At 44.3% G+C, this 17,973-nt stretch overlaps 2 protein-coding genes across 2 annotated transcripts in view; one reads left to right on the top strand and one right to left on the bottom strand.

Moving 5' to 3' along the window:
- Positions 1 to 207: 207 nt before the first annotated feature.
- Positions 208 to 773, top strand: LOC130110720 (cortexin-1-like). The gene has a single exon (XM_056277900.1). The coding sequence runs from the start codon at positions 396 to 398 to the stop codon at positions 771 to 773; it is 378 nt and encodes a 125-aa protein (XP_056133875.1). The 5' UTR covers positions 208 to 395.
- Positions 774 to 5,833: 5,060 nt separating this feature from the next.
- The window catches only part of fbn2b (fibrillin 2b), a 109,371-nt gene continuing 97,231 nt past the window's right edge, over positions 5,834 to 17,973 (bottom strand). The window contains 18 exon segments of the mRNA XM_056276303.1: positions 5,834 to 6,309; positions 6,599 to 6,755; positions 8,173 to 8,404; positions 8,644 to 8,763; positions 9,671 to 9,799; positions 11,053 to 11,169; positions 12,699 to 12,821; positions 13,058 to 13,183; positions 13,906 to 14,112; positions 14,423 to 14,548; positions 14,669 to 14,800; positions 14,898 to 15,020; positions 15,161 to 15,280; positions 15,510 to 15,635; positions 15,767 to 15,832; positions 16,156 to 16,308; positions 16,836 to 16,961; positions 17,426 to 17,545. Of these exon segments, the coding sequence (XP_056132278.1) occupies positions 5,932 to 6,309; positions 6,599 to 6,755; positions 8,173 to 8,404; positions 8,644 to 8,763; positions 9,671 to 9,799; positions 11,053 to 11,169; positions 12,699 to 12,821; positions 13,058 to 13,183; positions 13,906 to 14,112; positions 14,423 to 14,548; positions 14,669 to 14,800; positions 14,898 to 15,020; positions 15,161 to 15,280; positions 15,510 to 15,635; positions 15,767 to 15,832; positions 16,156 to 16,308; positions 16,836 to 16,961; positions 17,426 to 17,545 (2,681 nt within the window). The 3' untranslated portion in view covers positions 5,834 to 5,931.

The following is a 17,973-nucleotide window of genomic DNA, read 5'->3' as shown; positions in this document are numbered from 1 at the left end:
GGCCGGCCTGGGGAGGTGTGTCAGCAAAGTCCTTCTCCGAGGAGAACACCGGCAAACACGTCAGTCTCGTCAATGAGGGTTGTGGCACGGTACTTTTACTTACCTACCTACTGACTTATTCACTAACTCACCTTTGTTATATTAGCATTGGTCAGTTGCTCTGCAAGGATCAACGGCCACGAGCAGCTTCTCTCTGGAAAACGAGATCTACAGTATCAAAGGACTTTCCCCACTGAATTTCCAATTCATCACTGCAACAGCTGACAAACACTCCACCACATCTTTAGGGGTTTGTCATTACTAGTAGGCCGTAGCACGATAAGACCCGCCGCCTCTCTTGCCACTTCAGGAAACTCCACCCTGCAGAGCACCAACGGTTTGACCCAGCACCCCTCATGAACAGCTTCCCTTCCTTTACTGCACCTCCACCCACCACACCCACCATCCAGTCAGTGTGTAAGCCCTGCCTTCGGGCCCCGTGGAGGATGAACAATGCCCCCACCATGGACTATGAATTGCTTCTGTCTCCGGCCAGCTCCTCTCTCCCCGGGGGTCCTGGCAGCAGCGGTGGTCCCCCGCTGGCCTTGGGCGGGATGGATGCTGAGCAGCGTACTGCCTTGGCCTTTGTAGGTCTCCTCATGCTCTTCCTGGTCTTCCTGCTGGTCAGGTGTTTCAGAATCCTGCTGGACCCCTACAGCCGCATGCCTGCATCATCCTGGACCGACCACAAGGAGGGGCTGGAGAGGGGCCAGTTTGATTATGCACTAGTATAGGACAAAGGGTTTCACTACATGTTTGCATGGGAGGTTTCAACTGCACACCACTGTACATCGTTTGGATGTCTGAGCGTATTTTTGAGCGTATTTTTTGAGTATATAACGAATGACATCCAGAGGTGATGTTTAGGAGACAAATAAATAGTTCATGTACAAAGCGACTGCTACGTAAGGAAGTTTGTAGAAGGGATTTTTTTTTTTTTTGTCAGATGTAAATGTATGCCCGGTTAAATATTCTGTTATTTATACTGCAGTCTATGTAGTGGTGTAAATATGAAGTTGAAAAACCATGACAAACCACAACAACTCAGCTCCATCAAGAGCCACACACAGAACTGGAATCCCTCAGGGTGTTTTGGGTGCTCATCCAAAACTCCAGATCCAGAACTATACACACATATATATATATATATATATATATATGGAAGAGAGCAAGGGATTTAGCTGGACAGCTGCCTTAACCTAATCTGCTGTACTGATGTAAACCTGCAAACACGTGTCACATTGTCACCTCCGGGGCTACGTTTTCCCAAAGTTCTCACATACTTAGGAGTGTGCATTTGGGAGACCCACCTGCAGTCACAGTATAGTCGACCATATCAAATGCACATTAGTGATTAGAGCACTCAAGGCAGAACACTAAAACACAGGCAGAAGTTGAATACTAAGCAGCCGGCCCTTTAAATAAACCCAGGTCCATTATAAAGCGATCTAGAACAGAGTGCTCATCAAGGAGTACAAATCCTCCTCATGCCATTTGTATTCATCCTGACTGCATACCCAGACCCCTGAGCAGCACTCCAGTGTTAGATGCTTTATGAAAGGCCAGGCAGGTAGTGTGTTAAATCTCGTCGGTGTGTGTTTTGTGTATTACTGTGTCTACATATAACTGAGAAGCCATATCTAAACTATATAATCTGATATTACTGCAAGTAGTTTTTACGTTGTACGGTTGCCCTCTTTGCTCTATAGCCAACCTGCCAAGTGTGGTGATGATGCCGTGTACCACTCACACGGCAACTTCTTTTAGTGATACAAACAAAAGCTTTATTTTTCTATTCATGACTCCAGTTTGGGGGGTCTCTTTTTTGCAATTGTTCTCAGTGTTCCCACTATTCCTGTAACTCTTGAGTCAGTCTTAATCTTCAGACTGTGGATTTTATGAGGTCGTCACGCAGACAAGTCTCGGGCCACATGGGAGGCAAAGCGGGCGGCTTTGCTTTTTGTGTTTTGTAAGTAGATATTTTTCTGACTAACTGCTTTGTTTTTTGCTATACGCTGGGTTGAATCTGTAAAAAAATAAAAAAGGACCTTCTTCTTCTTCAGCGACTCTTTGTTCTAATTTTTATTTTTATTTTTTTGACCCCCCCACCCCCCTTTTTCTCCCCAATTGTACCCGGCCAATTACCCCACTCTTCCGAGCTGTCGTAGTTGCTGCTCCACCCCCTCTGCCGATCCGGGGAGGGCTGCAGTCACCAGCCGCTTCTTTTCACCTGACAGTGAGGAGTTTCACCAGGGGGACATAGCATGTGGGAGAATCACGCTATTCCCCCTCACCCCACCCCGAACAGGTGCCCCGACCGACCAGAGGAGGCGCTAGTGCAGTAACCAGGACACATACTACCCAAGTCTGGCTTCCCACCCGCAGGCACAGCCAATTATCTGTAGGGATGGCTGACCAAGCCGGAGGTAACATGGGTATTCGAACCGGATCCCCGTGTTGGTAGGCAACGGGGATACTGAGAAAGATCGCTACGCTACCCAGACGCTGTTTTTGTTGTAATCCCAGATAGCAAAATTGCTGTGGCCTGGACCCGTCCCACACCCGACACTTTCATCCGGCCCACATACCGTGTGGCATGATGACACTTGGGTGGTCCGCTCCTGTCTGCCAGATCTGGGCCAGAACCAAGCCATAGCAATGCCGCATGTGCCACATATTTGCCAAAGGTGGCCCATATTGGTTTTGTGATATTTGGGCCATATTCACCATTTACCACACAGGCCACTTCAGGGTCACATCCAGATTACATGTTTCCGAGAGCACCGTATCTTTGCCAGAAAAGGCCCCCATTTGATGTGGCATATTTGGCCATATTTGATATTATACAATGTGGGCCACTTCAGGCTCACATCCATTTTGTCAGGGCCAGAAGAAGGCCATCAGTGCTGCATCATTGCCTGATGTGGCCCGCATCCGGATGCTATCTGGGATTTCTCTTTGTAAGTCGACTGCCGTAGATGTCTGAGCGGTGTGGAGTGGCCACGTTGTTCAACCAAGAAAACAAATGAGCCATTTTACATCCCTGAAACTGTCACGGACGTTCACTCACAAGGCAAAGAAATAAATGAAACTTGGGGACACAATCCTCTAAAAATATAACCCACAATACTTTTATTGCCATTTATGTCACTGGACAAAAAGTTTACAATATTATATGAATTACTCTAATTTTACAGATTGCAATTTGGTAAATCTTTTCCGTTCCTTGCATGAAGAATCACTCAGTAAGTTATAAGATGTTCCACAAGGCCTGGTCAGGTTAGCCTCAGCTAAAACATACGCTGTGACTGGACGATTGTCATTTCTACTGTCGCTCGGTCTCGGATATCTACAGGTGTACAGCTTGCAACTTTCACCACCATGAGAACATTTGAACAACTAGCGCACACGTCTCCTTGTTTTGTGAAATAAAAAGCATCTTGACAGCTGGGTCAAAACCGATGACAACAGCAATGTTGGTTCAAGTTTGACGCTAACGCTGAGATACAGTAAGCACACACGACATTCCTTAAAAATGTGGTGGCGAAATAAAATAAAGGAAAAATTACAAACTGACAAAAAAAAAGAAAAGAAAAAAAAGATACAAAGTATACAGAGTTCCCAGATTAGAAAAAAATGGTTATGTATTATAAATATTGCCTAGGCTGTGGAACAGTGCAGCAACTCTAGATGTTCAGCTGATGAAATGATTGTATAGCACCGTGTGTGTGCGTGTGTGTGTTTGTGTGTGTGTGTGTGTTTGTGTGCAATGGCCTTGTCAAGTTTGAACCCTTTCATGTGAAGATGGTGCCGGTCTCCCAACGGGGGTGTAACAGTAATTGTAAATCTGTGGTTTAACACACATTGCTATTGATCATCATTATCTCTTTGAGCTCGGAGACTAGTTGCCCGGTGCAACGGGACACCGTCAGTGATGAACCAAGAGGATGCCACATTAAGACTTTTTGTCGTCTTCTTTTTTTTTTTTTGAGCAAAACAAAGTCACAAGCACTTTAAGGCCTTCAATCATGGGTTTACTGCAAGTATTTGGTTTGGCAGCCTTGACTTTTTAAAAAAACAAACAAAAAAAAAACAAAAAAAAACAAAACAAAAACAAAACAAAACAAAAAAACATTTAAAAAAATCTACATTTCACTTAAAAATATACAATTTAATTTTCAAGAAGCAAGTTTGATATATTGGTTTTCAGCATTGAGACAATACAAAAGACAGACAAACAAAACAAAACAATAAAATCTGGCAAAAATGTCACTTTTGCAATCCAGATTCAAGACTGCATTTTCCTTGTACAGCGAAAGAGATGGAATTATCTAGCACCCTTTTTCTCTTTGAGAAAAAAAATATATTGTGACAACTCAAAGAAGACCTGATGGATTACTTTTTTTTTTTTATCTTGGTGATGGTAAGTGTTCATCTGTGCGTGGCCCTACACCTGTGTGTTAGTGAAGTAGCTCAAAGCACTTCCTGTCATAACAGCTCAGGTAAGGTGTACATGTCAAGTACCTTTGAGGTTGTTACTGTATTGAGTCTCCAGTTGTCTCCACGGTCCAGATCGACGTAAAACGTCACATACAAGCCAGCTTATTCCAATTGTAATAACCAGCCTGTCAACGCCGTTGGCTGCTGGTCTATTCCAAAACTGGTAAGCGAGTATTTGTTAAGCACCTCTAGAAAAGACCCTGGCTCTAAAAACCTTTATCTGAATCTCTAAAGACTAGACACAGATCTTACTTAATCCATGTCTTTTTCAAAGTCTATGAGATACTGACTGGTGTTTTTTTTTAATTATTATTATTATTTTTTTTTTCCTGGACATGAAGGGAGCTGAGGAATAATAGCACCCTCTTTTGTTTTGGAGGCGTCACTGCAACGCAGTCTCCATATAGGACGTACACATAGCAAGAGGCTCTGAGGTAACCGAACACGACAGCACACACATGCAAACACGCGAATCCCTGCTTGTCCACAAAATGTCAGTCATATCCAAATACAGCTTGTTGTTCCTAATCTGAAAATTGGTTGGCTACAGCTGGACAGACCTCTACAAAGTAAGTAAAGAACCTGAAATGCTGTGTAAATGTTGCAGTCCTTTGTGTGAACATTTTCTCAAACAGTACAAATACATTAAATGACAAAACTACAATACTGAGTAAGGCAGAGATGTGGCAAACCTTGTTCCCCCAGTGTTGTGATTTGATCTAGATTACAGAGAGGTGAGAGAGCTTGGACCACTGTTGCTAAATACTGTTAACCAACCCCCGATCTCCTGCTTTCGTAGCGGTTCCTCTCCATCGCGCTATGCTAATCTAAAAGAGGATGCATCGCTATTCCCGTTACTTTTAAGACTACTACACATGTTAAATCAAGACAGGTTTTGGCCACTCTCAGCACTTGGACAATTTCTGAAAAGAGCCCTTTTGTGTGGATTCTTTCCTTCTTTGATGCTAGAAGTGCTTCATGGACCGGTGGGCCATCCGTCAGCCATTTGTGTAAGGCCTAACACGGTGTTCGAAGCAGGGGCCGTGGTCACTGCGCTGATCACCTCTCTGTCATCTCCACCGCCGGCTGTCTCAGCGAAGAACGAGTGCTGGGTCAGGCGAGAGTGGACGGGCACAAAGGGACGTGTACTCAAGGGTTACAAACATAAAACAACAGACAATAAAATAAACAGTAACAAAGTGGTGGCAGATTTGGGCTGGTTGACTCAGTCTTTCATAGCCCTCAATTACCCCCTGTTAGTGGGGATGGTCCTGGAAGAAAGGGCGGCGGGGAAGGACTACAGGATAAAAGGTCAGGTTTAGGATCAAAGGTCAGGGGTCAGGGTTTGGGGTTTAGGACTCAGTCCAGGGCAGGCTTGCGAGCGTTCTCAGCTCAGTGCAGGTGGATGTGGAGCTTGATGCGCAGGGGGTCTCCTATCTCTCCCAGTAGGTAGTCGCTGTCGTGCTGGTCCTCCAGCTGGCGTAGTCTGCGGGGCCCAAACAGCGGTAGGCTGGTAATCTCCAGCCGGTACGAGCCTGGAGAAGGCGGCCTTCTGCCAATCCTCAGCACACTCTTCCCGTCGCGGCGCTCTAGCAGCCGGAAGTGCTCGTTGGTGTTGCCATGGGTGATGACGTAGCGCACATGGTTCTCCAGAGGCTCCAGGGCAGGAAGGAGCTCCATCAGAGGCTCTTTGTTGAGCAGCGAGGCCAGAGACAGGTTCATTGGGATGGAGGCCTGGGTGTCTAAGCTGGCCATACTCACTGCTGGTTCCTGGGAGGACAAAGAGGAGGGAAGAGAGGTCACAGACATAATTATTAACATTGTATTTACTTTAAGCTTCATGAGATACTACTAAAAGGATTGAGATGGAAAATAATGTCTCAAAAACTGACTAACGTTGGCTTCAACCAACAAAATGGTGAAGATTTTCTTTTTTTGAATTGTGAAGAATTCTGAAATCCACTTTCTTTAACTTAGGGAAATGAATAAACCCTGAAATTGTCTGATATTGAAAAAGAATAAAAGGAAAAAGCAGACAATTAATGTTGAACCCAGGTACCTCGCTGAGCTCATTGCCAACGGTGTTACGTCTGTGACGTCCGCTCTTTCCTGCTCCGTTGATCTTACATTCATAGCAAGCCTCAGGAGAAAGGCTGTCATCCTCATTTCCCTCGGAGGCAAACTGTCCAGGAAAACCTGACCCTGTTATACAATGACTAGACAGAGAGAACGAGAGAGAGAGAGACAAAGAGAGAGAGTAAACAGTGAGTACATCTGACATTGCACCTCTCCATCAAGGTGTATGGCAGATTAAAATTAATTTTCAACGCATTGAATATTGGTTTTATATATATATATATATATATATATATATATATAATCTAGCGAGTCAAGTAAATTCTTTATGAGACTAGAATTTTTTTTTCTTCCAGAAACCGTCAATGGTGTTGATAAAAGTGCTCAACAAATGAGGAGCAGAATATCAATATAAAGACTTAAGAAAAACAACTTTTAATACATAGCAGTACAAGCTTGTTTCATGCGTCGTGCACTCTTCAGCTGCTAATGTGATTCAACAAAGAAACCACAGTATCTATATCTATATCTATATCTCTATCTATACTTAGCACAAAAAGTAAGGGAATTTGAGTTTGGTAGATTATTTCTTTGTTGTAACAATGCTTCTTGGCAATAAATCTTATACCGTTGGAAAGCCTGTTTATTTCCCTTTTAAATGGTGCCATATTTGTAAGGAACATGCGTTTGTGGGATGAGCAGCAGAGCTGAGTATGTGGGTTGCACCCATGAAAAATTTGCCAAATCTTCTCTGCCAATGCCAAACAGCTTATTTTGCTGTTGCTATTGACTCTTGTTTTGAGCTTCTGGTCCCCCAGGTGCTGACAATCAGGTGCCTGATATAAGATTTATTGCCAAGAAGCATTGTTACAACAAAGAAATAATCTACCAAACACAAATTTCCTTACTTTTTGTGCTAAGTTTATATATATATACATATATACACACACACACACACACATTATGTCTGTCTGTACGTATATATCTATATCGATATATATAGATATCGATATATTTTTTTTCCTCCTGTATCTGTATTGATATTCCGCTCCTCATTAGTTGAGCACTTATAACAACATCATTGACGGTTTCGGAAAAAAAAAACGCTCTATATATATGTATGTATGTATGTATATGTGTGTGTGTGTGTGTGTGAAAAACGTTTTGTATATATATATATATATATATATATATATATATATATATAGATAGATAGATAGCCTTTTTTTCCGAAATGGTGTTGTTATAAGTGCTCAACTAATGAGGAGCGGAATATCAATTGGGTGTGGGACATATATATATGCAGACACAATACACTGTATGGCCAATTTCTTGCAATAGCTTCACATTTTCCTGGCAACGAGATAATCCCATGTCATTAAAACTAAAATGTTGAGACAACACTTAAAGCTGTGTTGTCTATAAGAATTGGCCAAGAAATTGTCAAGAAAGCGCTTCCCTGCAATACTGAGTGCCAAAAATGGTATTAGGCCCCTGTCTGTTTCTCGCTTTGTAATGTCATTTGTCAGGATTCATCTAATACATGTGCCACCTTACCCCTGTCCTGCTCTGTAGTATCCTCCTGGACAGCCACACAGGTAGCCTCCATCTGTATTGGAGCAGCCAAAGCTGCAGGGGTTGCCGCCCATGGCACATTCGTTCACGTCCTGGCAGCCGCCACTGTTCTGCTCAAAGTCAAAGCCAGATGGACACACACACTTGAAGCTGCCCAGGGTGTTGTAGCAAGAGGCGGATCCACACACCGTCCCACCTTGACACTCATTCTCATCTGGAGATGGGCCGAGGCACAGAAAAAGAGGTAGAGGTGTGATATCGTGAGATCATGTTCCACAACATACTGTCATAAGAAAGTCATTGTGCAAGACATAGTCGTAATCTGATGTGTTTAACAACCACTTGGACAAATAGAGGGACTGCGACAGCCTTACTAATGAGCAAAACTTGTTCAATTTTTAATGAAGCCACAGCTCTTGAGTGAAAGATATACTCTGAGTTGGGGAAACTCACCCACACACTGGTTCCACTGGTAGTGTTGCACATAGCCCTGAGGGCAGCCACAGCGGAAACCCCCGACCATGTTCTGACAGCCATGCTGACAACGGTGGTTACTGTTGCACTCATCGACATCTGGGGAAAATGCCAACGGTAACTTTAGTTACCTCCAATTCTAACATTTTTAAAGTCATCCATACATCATTAAACCTCTACATAAGTTCAGGCTTTTCAAACATACCCTATGGGAAGGAATTAGTTTGCTAAACCTTTTTTTTTTTTAGAAGAACTGAATGTTTTGCCATGCACACATGACCTTTATAAACACCAACAACAGATAAATACATGCACGCCTGGGAGGTGCCCAGTCTCCTACAAGTCTCCGCCTGGTGCCCACTAAGTGGCTTCAAAAACCCATGAAGAAAACCTGTTGGTAAACCAGACAACCTCAGCCAGCTATAACAAGCCTGTCTAACCCTTAACAATGGTCTCTATAATGGTGTCAATCAGTGGCTGCTAGGCTAATACGCCCCACTTGGTTATTGCACTTTGCTTACATTTTTTGTTTTGGTCTGAGATTTGTGTGTGTGTGTGTGCATGTTTGAGCTGAGTGGGAACAGAGGAAGGAATAGGGGACTAGGAGGGTAGGAAGACACTTTTCACAATGCGAGAAAGGAAAGCATCCTTGCTCAGAGAGCATATGAGTTCACAACTGCTCTTGCCATCATATAAATATGCTTTCTAGGACTGGAAATGTGTTAAAACCAAAAGAGGATTCGCAAGCCACGCTGTATTTGCAGTATTTTTATTGTGCAAGTAAAGGACGACTATTCCCCCCCATCTCAGTTAAACATGGAGATCTCTGGCTCTGGAAGTAGCCAGTTTTGAAGTGTGAGGGGAGTTGCACTGGGACAGTTGTTGAAGATGGCTGCATCATACTGAGGGTAGTTTGCAATCATCATAAAATACCATCATAAAACACCTCACACCATTACAGATGCTACTTTTAACCAGTATGTCAGCTCTGTGAAAGTCTGCTCACCCTCGCAGGCCAGGCCCGTGGTGTCCAAAGAGAAACCTTTAGAACATTCACAGTTGAAGCTTCCAGGAGTGTTGATGCAGGAGGCCTGGGAGCCACACATGCTGTTTTGGCCCATGCACTCATTGTTGTCTGCAAGGTGGGAAAACATCATTAAGATTTCATTAACACATTTACTGCTTCGTGTTTTACCAGAAGGGTTGTTTGTTTTTTTTGTTTTTTTGGGGGGGGGGATTCCCCCTCCCCTTTTCTCCCCAGTTGTATCCGGCCAATTACCCCACTCTTCCAAGCCATCCTGATTGCTGCTCCAACCCCTCTGCTGATACAAGGAGGGCTGCAGACAACCACGTCTCCCCCGATACATGTGGAGTCACCAGCCGCTTTTTTTCACCTGACAGTGAGGAGTTTCGCCAGGGGGACGTAGTGTGTGGGAGGATCACGCTATTCCCCCCCATCCCCCCCCGAACAGGCGCCCTGGCTGACCAGAGGAGGCGCTAGTGCAGCAACCAGGACACATACATCTGACTTCCCATTGGCAGGCACGGCCAATGTGTCTGTAGGGACGCCCGACCAAGCCGGAGGTAACACGGGGATTCGAACTGGAGATCCCCGTGTTGGTAGGCAACGGAATAGACCGCTACACTGCCTGGACACCTCAGGTTTGTATTCCTAAGTTCATAACCTGAGCTCTATTTTAAAGATAGCGAAAACAAAATTGTTATAATCCTGTTGACTTTCAACCTTTCTAAGGTTGAAATAGGACTATTCTGCTCCTTTTTTGATATACTAGTGATCTCTACAGGAGAGCAACGTCTAAGCACATCAACTCTGGAGCTAATAGAAATTCAATGTCTTGACACTTCACCTGCTGTCACCTGGCTTAACAACAATCTCTGTAACCACAAGGCTACCTGGTCTGTACACCTGTCTCTGTTACCGCTGCTCTGTTCCAAAGACAGTGAAGGTCACATTGCTGTTAAAGTGAACATGTTGCTCTTATCAGAAACTGAATTCACTACATGTGACTTGATTTTCACTCTTTTCACTCCTTCAATCTCCCTCTTGATGAAGCTGAAGTGCACGTTACTATGTTCATCTCCCCCGTTTTCTTTTCTTTCTTTTTTTGTTGGATTTTACCCCTTTTTCTCCCTAACTGTGTCCGGCCAATCACCCCGCTCTCTCCAGAGGAAGTGCTAGTACAGCGACCAGGACACATATCCACATCCCGCTTCCCACCCGCAGACACGGCCACTTGTGTCCATAGGGATGCCCGACCAAGCCGGAGGTAACCGGAGGGATTCGAACCGGCGACCCCAGTGTTGGTAGGCAACGGAATAGACTGCCACGCTACCCGGACGCCCCATCTCCCCCTGTTTTCTACTCACCAATACAGGCAGTTTGGTGCTGGGTGAAGCCAGGGGGGCACTTGCAGGTGAACCCTCCAATAGTGTTGACACACAGGAACTGACAGTTATGTTGCTTGGTGGAACACTCATCCAGATCTGGTTGAGAAGAGGAAAGGGGACAAACGTTTTTGTTAATGTGAAAACCACATATGGGCAGGGGTGAAACCCTAAAGCTTTACAGGCCAAAATACATACATGTAGGCAAGAGTGAGTTGGGTGGGCTGTTCCACCTACGCCTGAAAAATGAAATGTCTAAAAAGTCCAACTAAAGTGTATTTATTCAAAGTTATGGTTACCTTAGGGACAAAATATGCATAGTCACTACTCTATATGATGTTTTTAGCCTGAAATATCCCTTATTTGGTGATCCTTTCACTATATTACATGTTTTACTTACTTAACTATAAAATACAGTGTAATTGTAGCAATAGTAGGTCAAAAGCAGGCTTGCATAAGGTATCTTGTGCTTGAAATAAAAAGGTCGATTTTTTGAGAAGAAAAAAAAAATCCGTTCGGTTGGCTGAATATGAGTACCAAGGTGGTTCACCCAACCTGGTAAATCATGTTATTGTCAGACAAACTAAAGCAATTCACCAAAACCTGACAAGCATGGTAAGACTAGTTATTTAGATGTAAGTTAGAGCTGGGCAATAGTGCTGCACGATTTGGTGAAAAAGTCATATTGCGATTTGTGATATAATAAATTTATACATACACAAATAATTTGTCGTGTTGCCGTGACATGTAGTGGCTTTCATTTTGCATGTTTTACACAGTACCTCTTTCTGCTCAATATCGCTGAGCTTGAATCCAAAATATCCCCTTAAAACAGGGGTCGTTTTTTTTTTTTGCCAATAGTTCATCAGTGTTAACCTGCTCGTTGTCATCGGTATGTGACCATAGACTACACAGACTTCACTGCCTAAACAGAGACTGATTGGTCATCTCTTAATTATGGGCGTAGATATGCAGACTGCACACAAACAGACGTTCACACGCGCACATTTTATTATTTAATTAAATCGCAGCCTTTTGAGGTTATATAATTGCACAGGCTGACAACGTGATTGCGATTAGATTAATTGTGCAGCACTACAGGGCAATAAATCAATGTAAAGTTTATATCATGAACTGAGACTAGATGTTGTCTGGGATTTTTGTTATCATAACATTATGATATAACTTAAATATTGTCATTTCCTGCTCTTAAAGACTGCAGAATGCTGAAGTGATGCTATTCTCTGAACTTACTAGACTGCTTTAGCTGAGTGAAATGAACAATGAAAGCCTCTACCTGCTTTGACATCATACCATATCCACATTACTAATAATCATTTTTCACAACTTTCTTGTGTGTAAACATCTTATGAGAGTACCAGTAGTCATCCCCAAATTATCATCGCGTTATCAATATCAAGGTATTCAGTCAAAAATATGGTGATATTTGACTCTGTCAGTATCGCCGAGCCCTAATTTTAGATGGAAAGATAACTGCGAAAATCTTGAATTTAGTTATACAAGAAAAAGATTCATCTAATTTTAGTAAAAAAAAAATCTTCACCAGGAATTACATATGATTATCCCTGAGGACCAAACCTAGTTTTAGATCCAGGGTCTACACACACCTTTGCAGGTCTTTCCATCGGGCTGCAGGGTGTATCCTCTGGGGCAGGAGCACAGATAGCTGCCCTCTGTGTTCTTACAGAGGAAGTTGCACGGCTTGGGAGACTGAGCACACTCATCCATATCTGGATTATGGAGATGGGGAGACAAACGACAAGTGCTGTGAGCAAAATGGCTCAGTTTGAAACTTTGATGTGGTGGGTCTTAACATGACAAAACTGTGAGTTAAACTGAGATATTAAGAGAGAAGTGACAGAGAGTGAGAGTGAGCGAGACAGAGAGAGAGTGAGACAGAGAGAGCGAGAGAGCGAGACAGAGAGAGAGCGAGAGAAAAGATTATAAGGATTGAAATTTTCCATACCAACACAGGCAGTTCCAGTGTAGTCAGTTTTGTAGCCCACATTGCAGTGACAGCGAAAGGATCCAATGGTGTTGATGCATTGGCCGTTCTTACACAAATCCAGCATGACCTGGCACTCATTGATGTCTGCAAGCCCAAAGACATCTTGTTCACACTGAGCTCGGAAAAAGTGGATTCAAATGCTTTGCTGCACACAAATGGAAGTAGCGGCAAAAAAAATTTGAAGCCACATTCTCTTATTTCACTCGATCGTTTTAAAAGGTCGTAATCATGGATTTGCAAGTGCTCTTGTAAATGCTTTTCTTAATTGTGTAATATGTATAATGTCTGTCTGAATTATGTGTCTGTCTATGCTTAAACAGTTTAAGTTTTTTTTTTTGCACACAGTTCTCTCTTGAAAAAGAGATTCCAATCTCAATGAGACTACCCGTTTAAATACAGGATTAAACAAATACGCCAAACACATAGATCACAGAAGAACCCTTAGTCTCATTAAGCCTCTTTTCCTGCAGCCAATAACAGCAAATTTACAAAAATGCGCTCTTCGGTCTGCTCCTCGAGGCTCTTTAGTAGATCCACGTGCTCAAGAATGTAAATTCAGAGTAATTACAGAAGTTCCATTTGTGCTCTCAACCACAGAAATCAGACTTCATTAAAGCACCCTGGCTGAAGGAGAATGTCAAAGAACAGATTTTACTCAAAACTAAATGGAAAATAACACTTGGATTCAGAAAAGCTACATCTAACAGTTTAACCCTTATGTTACTGTCTCCACAGTTCCAATGGGAGACAATGTCATTACATGTATAGTTTTCCGTATTCTATTACAAAAATATGGCGCCTCCCACCTCTACCGTCGGTGGTGTACCCAGGTCCGAGCGGGCACATCTTCTTGTACTGTACTGTGCCAGGCAGCGGACAGAGCTCGCACTGAGGACCCCAACCACGCCCCGTGTTACAGCAGCACTCAGACTTTGTGACGCTGTTTCTGTTGGTGGACGACTGCTGGCACATGGTCTGGAGAACCTCCACGTAACAGAAGCCCTGTCGGTTGTCTGGAGGACGACGGGAGCAGAGGAGGCTTGGTTAAGCTTAGGACTAGAAAAGAGACTGAATATAATAGTTGTGTTTAGAGATGTGTGTGTGTGTGTGTGTGTGTGTGTGTGTGTGGTTATTCCTGCAACATGCATGAATAATGGGATGTCAATCAAGCTTTCCACATTTGAGATACCTACATGCTCACCCTGAGGGACAGAACTGAAACCCTCTCTCGAACACAGCTGAAATGCTCTAGCCTCATATACCCATGTATGTACTGTAAATGTGTGTTTAAAAACATGTGTTTTCAGTGTTAAGGGTTCTCACCAATACACTCAGTGCCAGTGGAGCTGGGTTCGAAGCCGTCATTACACTCGCAGCGGTAGCTACCAACTGTGTTGATGCAACGCCCGTTCTTACAGATGCCAGGCTTGGCACGGCACTCATTCAGGTCTGCACCGAAACAAAGAAGGAGAGGATTTCAGAGGGAGATTAACAGAAACCATGACAACATTATCCATCGTCTACAAAGACGAATGGAAACCTCTCCTTCGATATTAGGCTCTTACTCACCCATACAGCCCTCTCCATCAGGCCTGCGCTGCATGCCAGGGGGGCAGATACACATGAAGGTACCAATCAGGTTCTTACAGGTCATGCCCCTGGAGTCACAGTCATCCAGCCCCTCTGAACACTCGTCCTGATCTGGGGGTGGGGGGCAGGGAGAGCATACAGTTAACAACGGCCAACAACAAAAGCAACAGTGACTCCCATGGAGAGAAAACCTGGTGTGTCCCCTCACCTCTGCACATGCGATGGTCATCTCTCAGAACGTAGCCGGCGGGACACATACACTCGTAGGAGCCGAAAGTGTTAACACAACGGAAAGCACACAGCAGGGGGTTCTGAGAACACTCATTGATGTCTAAGGGAGAGAGCGAAAGAAGAGGAAGAGAAAACTATGTATGTCACAGTAGGAACAGGTGTAACAGGGTGGTGTAATGGGGCTTGATGTATCAATTGGTGATGTAGATGTGTGTCTAAATGTGTGCGTGTGGGACAGACCTTCACAAGTCATCATCGGACCAGGTTCGAAGCCCTCCTGGCAGGAACACTCAAAGCCTCCCACCACATTAGTGCATGTTCCATTACCACAAGGGTTTCCTATGGAGCACTCATCCGTATCTGGGGAGAACATTAATAGAGGAAGACAAAGAGAGAAAGAGATGATGGATAAGGAAATTAAACTACTGTCGCATTTGAGTCTTCCACATTAGCCCTGCTAGTCATAAAAGGCTAAAAATATTGTCCTCATAAAAACAGGGCAGGTAGCACAAATGTAAAAGAGGACAAGCTCCACTTTCAGGCCGCTAACATCAGCTTCAGCAGGTCTAAAGAGAAGAAGCCATCTTACCGATACAGTTGACTCCAGTGTAGTCCAGGTTGTAACCAAATGGACACTCACAGCGGTACGAGCCATCTGTGTTTATACAGATGCCGTTCCGGCAGGTGTCAGGGTTGTCCAGACATTCATTCATATCTAGAGACAGAGACAAAGAGAAACATTACATTTCCTTATTTCTATTTTCAGCAACAGGTCCAATCCATGGGATTTGCCCTACATCGGGACTATCAGAAAAATTATGCCCAGAGTCAAGTTGTATCACTCACCCTCACGGGCATCACCCAGTCCAGGCAGGGCTCCATGGCCGTAGGGACACAGGGTGTTAAAAGCAGCTGTAGACAAACCAACAACAGTTTGAATGTGTTCATTTGCATTTGGTGTGTTTTAAGTGTGTCAAAGAGTTCCATTATGGTGTGTGTGTATGTGTGTGTGTCTATGCCTTTGTAGTCCCCGTTACTGAGTAAGTCTCTCTCTGTTTATATGTATGTGTTTAGTAGGAGAGAGAGAGCACACGCATGCGTTGATATGAGTAAATCAGATTTTGGGGGGGGTCACTGTACCTTTTGAGGGGCCCAGCCATTTCTGTGGGTGGGCCAGGGAGTATGCTTGTGTGTGTGTTTGAATGAGTGTGTGTACACAAGTGTACGTGACTCACCCTCGCTCTCGCGTGGACACAGCTCACAGGGGAGTCCCCAGCCCTCGCCAGGCATCTTGCTGCAACAGCATTTTGCCTTGGTGGTGTTCAAGGCTTTGGGCACGGAGCACTTCCCTGCCTCAAATTTGGTGAAGCAGAAGCTCTTTCTGGTGTCTGCGATGAGACAGCAAAACGGTAAAGACCAGTTCAGGACAATACTCGCCAGATTTATGTTAGACAGCGCTTCCACATCTGACTTTCCACCTGCAAACATGGCCAATTGTGTCTGTAGGGGTGCCCAACCAGGCCCGAGGTCACAAGGGGATTCGATCCGGTGATCCCCGTGTTGGTAGGCAACGGAATAGACCGCCACACTACCCAGACGCCCCTAGATACACTACTTTTGCAATATTCTGTCTTATGGTGTTTCATGTGAGCAACTCACCAAGTCAAATTTCTTGTTTGTGTAAAAATGCTTGTGTATTAAAGCAGATTTTGACTTTAGTTCTGGTTCTGTGCAAGAATATGTCAAGGACAGTGATATTCACTTCCAAAAATTCACTTCTTTCGACACTTCACTGTTGGGAATTATATCACACTATATCTCAGCTATTCAAGTTTAGGAGGAAACAGTTCACATAGCAGATCATCAATGCTATCTGTTGTGGCGGTATGTTAATGGTTCGGCGTCGCTCTCTCACCGAAGCAGCGCCGTCCATTGTCAGAGAGTACGAAGCCCGGCTGGCAGATACACTGGAAGCTGCCGGGGGTGTTGGTGCATGTGCCAAATTGACAGATGTTAGGCTCCACTTCACACTCGTTGATGTCTGGAAAGTGGGAGGGGGGTGAAGTGAGGAGGAAGTGAAGAAAGTGAAGAGGTATTTCAGATAGAGGGAAGGGTGGGAGGTAAAGTTACAAGGACTGTATATTAAGCTTGTGTGTATTGTGTGTGTTTGTGAGTATGTGTTGGACCACACGGTATATCAGACACATATTGGTGTATGCCTGGATTCTAGTAGTTTGAAACTGGTGAGTAGTTTGAGTGTAAAACAGAGCTATTTCCTATGTTGCAGTGTGTGTGTGTGTGTGTGTGTGCGTGTGTGTGTGGCATGCTTGTTTGCTCGATTTCTTTCGTACAAACTGTGCCCTCTCAAATCTGACACATCTAGACAATGGACCTTGATATGTGTCAATGTGTAAAAGTGTGTGTGCACTGGTCTTTGAGTGTGTTTGTGTTTATCTGTGTGCATGTGTCTTTGTGTGTCCCTGCATGTGTGTTTGATTATTGTACCTATACACTGGTCATTTTGCACTTCATATCCAGGTGGGCAGATGCATCGGAAGGATCCATCCAGATTCTGACAGGTTCCAGGGGAACAGGTGCCAGGCGGACTCACACACTCATTGATGTCTGAGGGAAAAAAAGAGAGAATGTGAAAATATGTCGTGTTGCGCAGTCGTATGAGCGTGTACTGGGTGCTTTTGTGAGAGATAAAGATATGCCATGGAAATATTTTTTTTTCTTTTGGATTTCCCCCCGTTTTTCTCCCCAGTTGTACCCGGCCAATTACCCCACTCTTCTGAGCCATCCTGGTCGCTGCTCCACCCCCTCTGCCGATCCGGGGAGAGCTGCAGACTACCACATACCTCTTCTGATACATGTGGAGTTGCCAGCCGCTTCTTTTCACCTGACAGTGAGGAGTTTCGCCAGGGGGACGTAGCACATGGAAGGATCCCGCTATTCCCCCCAGCCCCCCCCCCCGAACAGTCACCCCAACCGACCAGAGGAGGAGCTAGTGCAGCGACCAGGACACATACCCACATCCAGCTTCCCACCCG

Source organism: Lampris incognitus, chromosome 3 (assembly GCF_029633865.1).
Source record: "Lampris incognitus isolate fLamInc1 chromosome 3, fLamInc1.hap2, whole genome shotgun sequence".
NCBI classification, from domain to species: domain Eukaryota; kingdom Metazoa; phylum Chordata; class Actinopteri; order Lampriformes; family Lampridae; genus Lampris; species Lampris incognitus.
The sequence above is the reverse complement of the archived record's forward strand: the minus strand, read 5'-3'. Positions and strand labels throughout refer to the sequence as shown.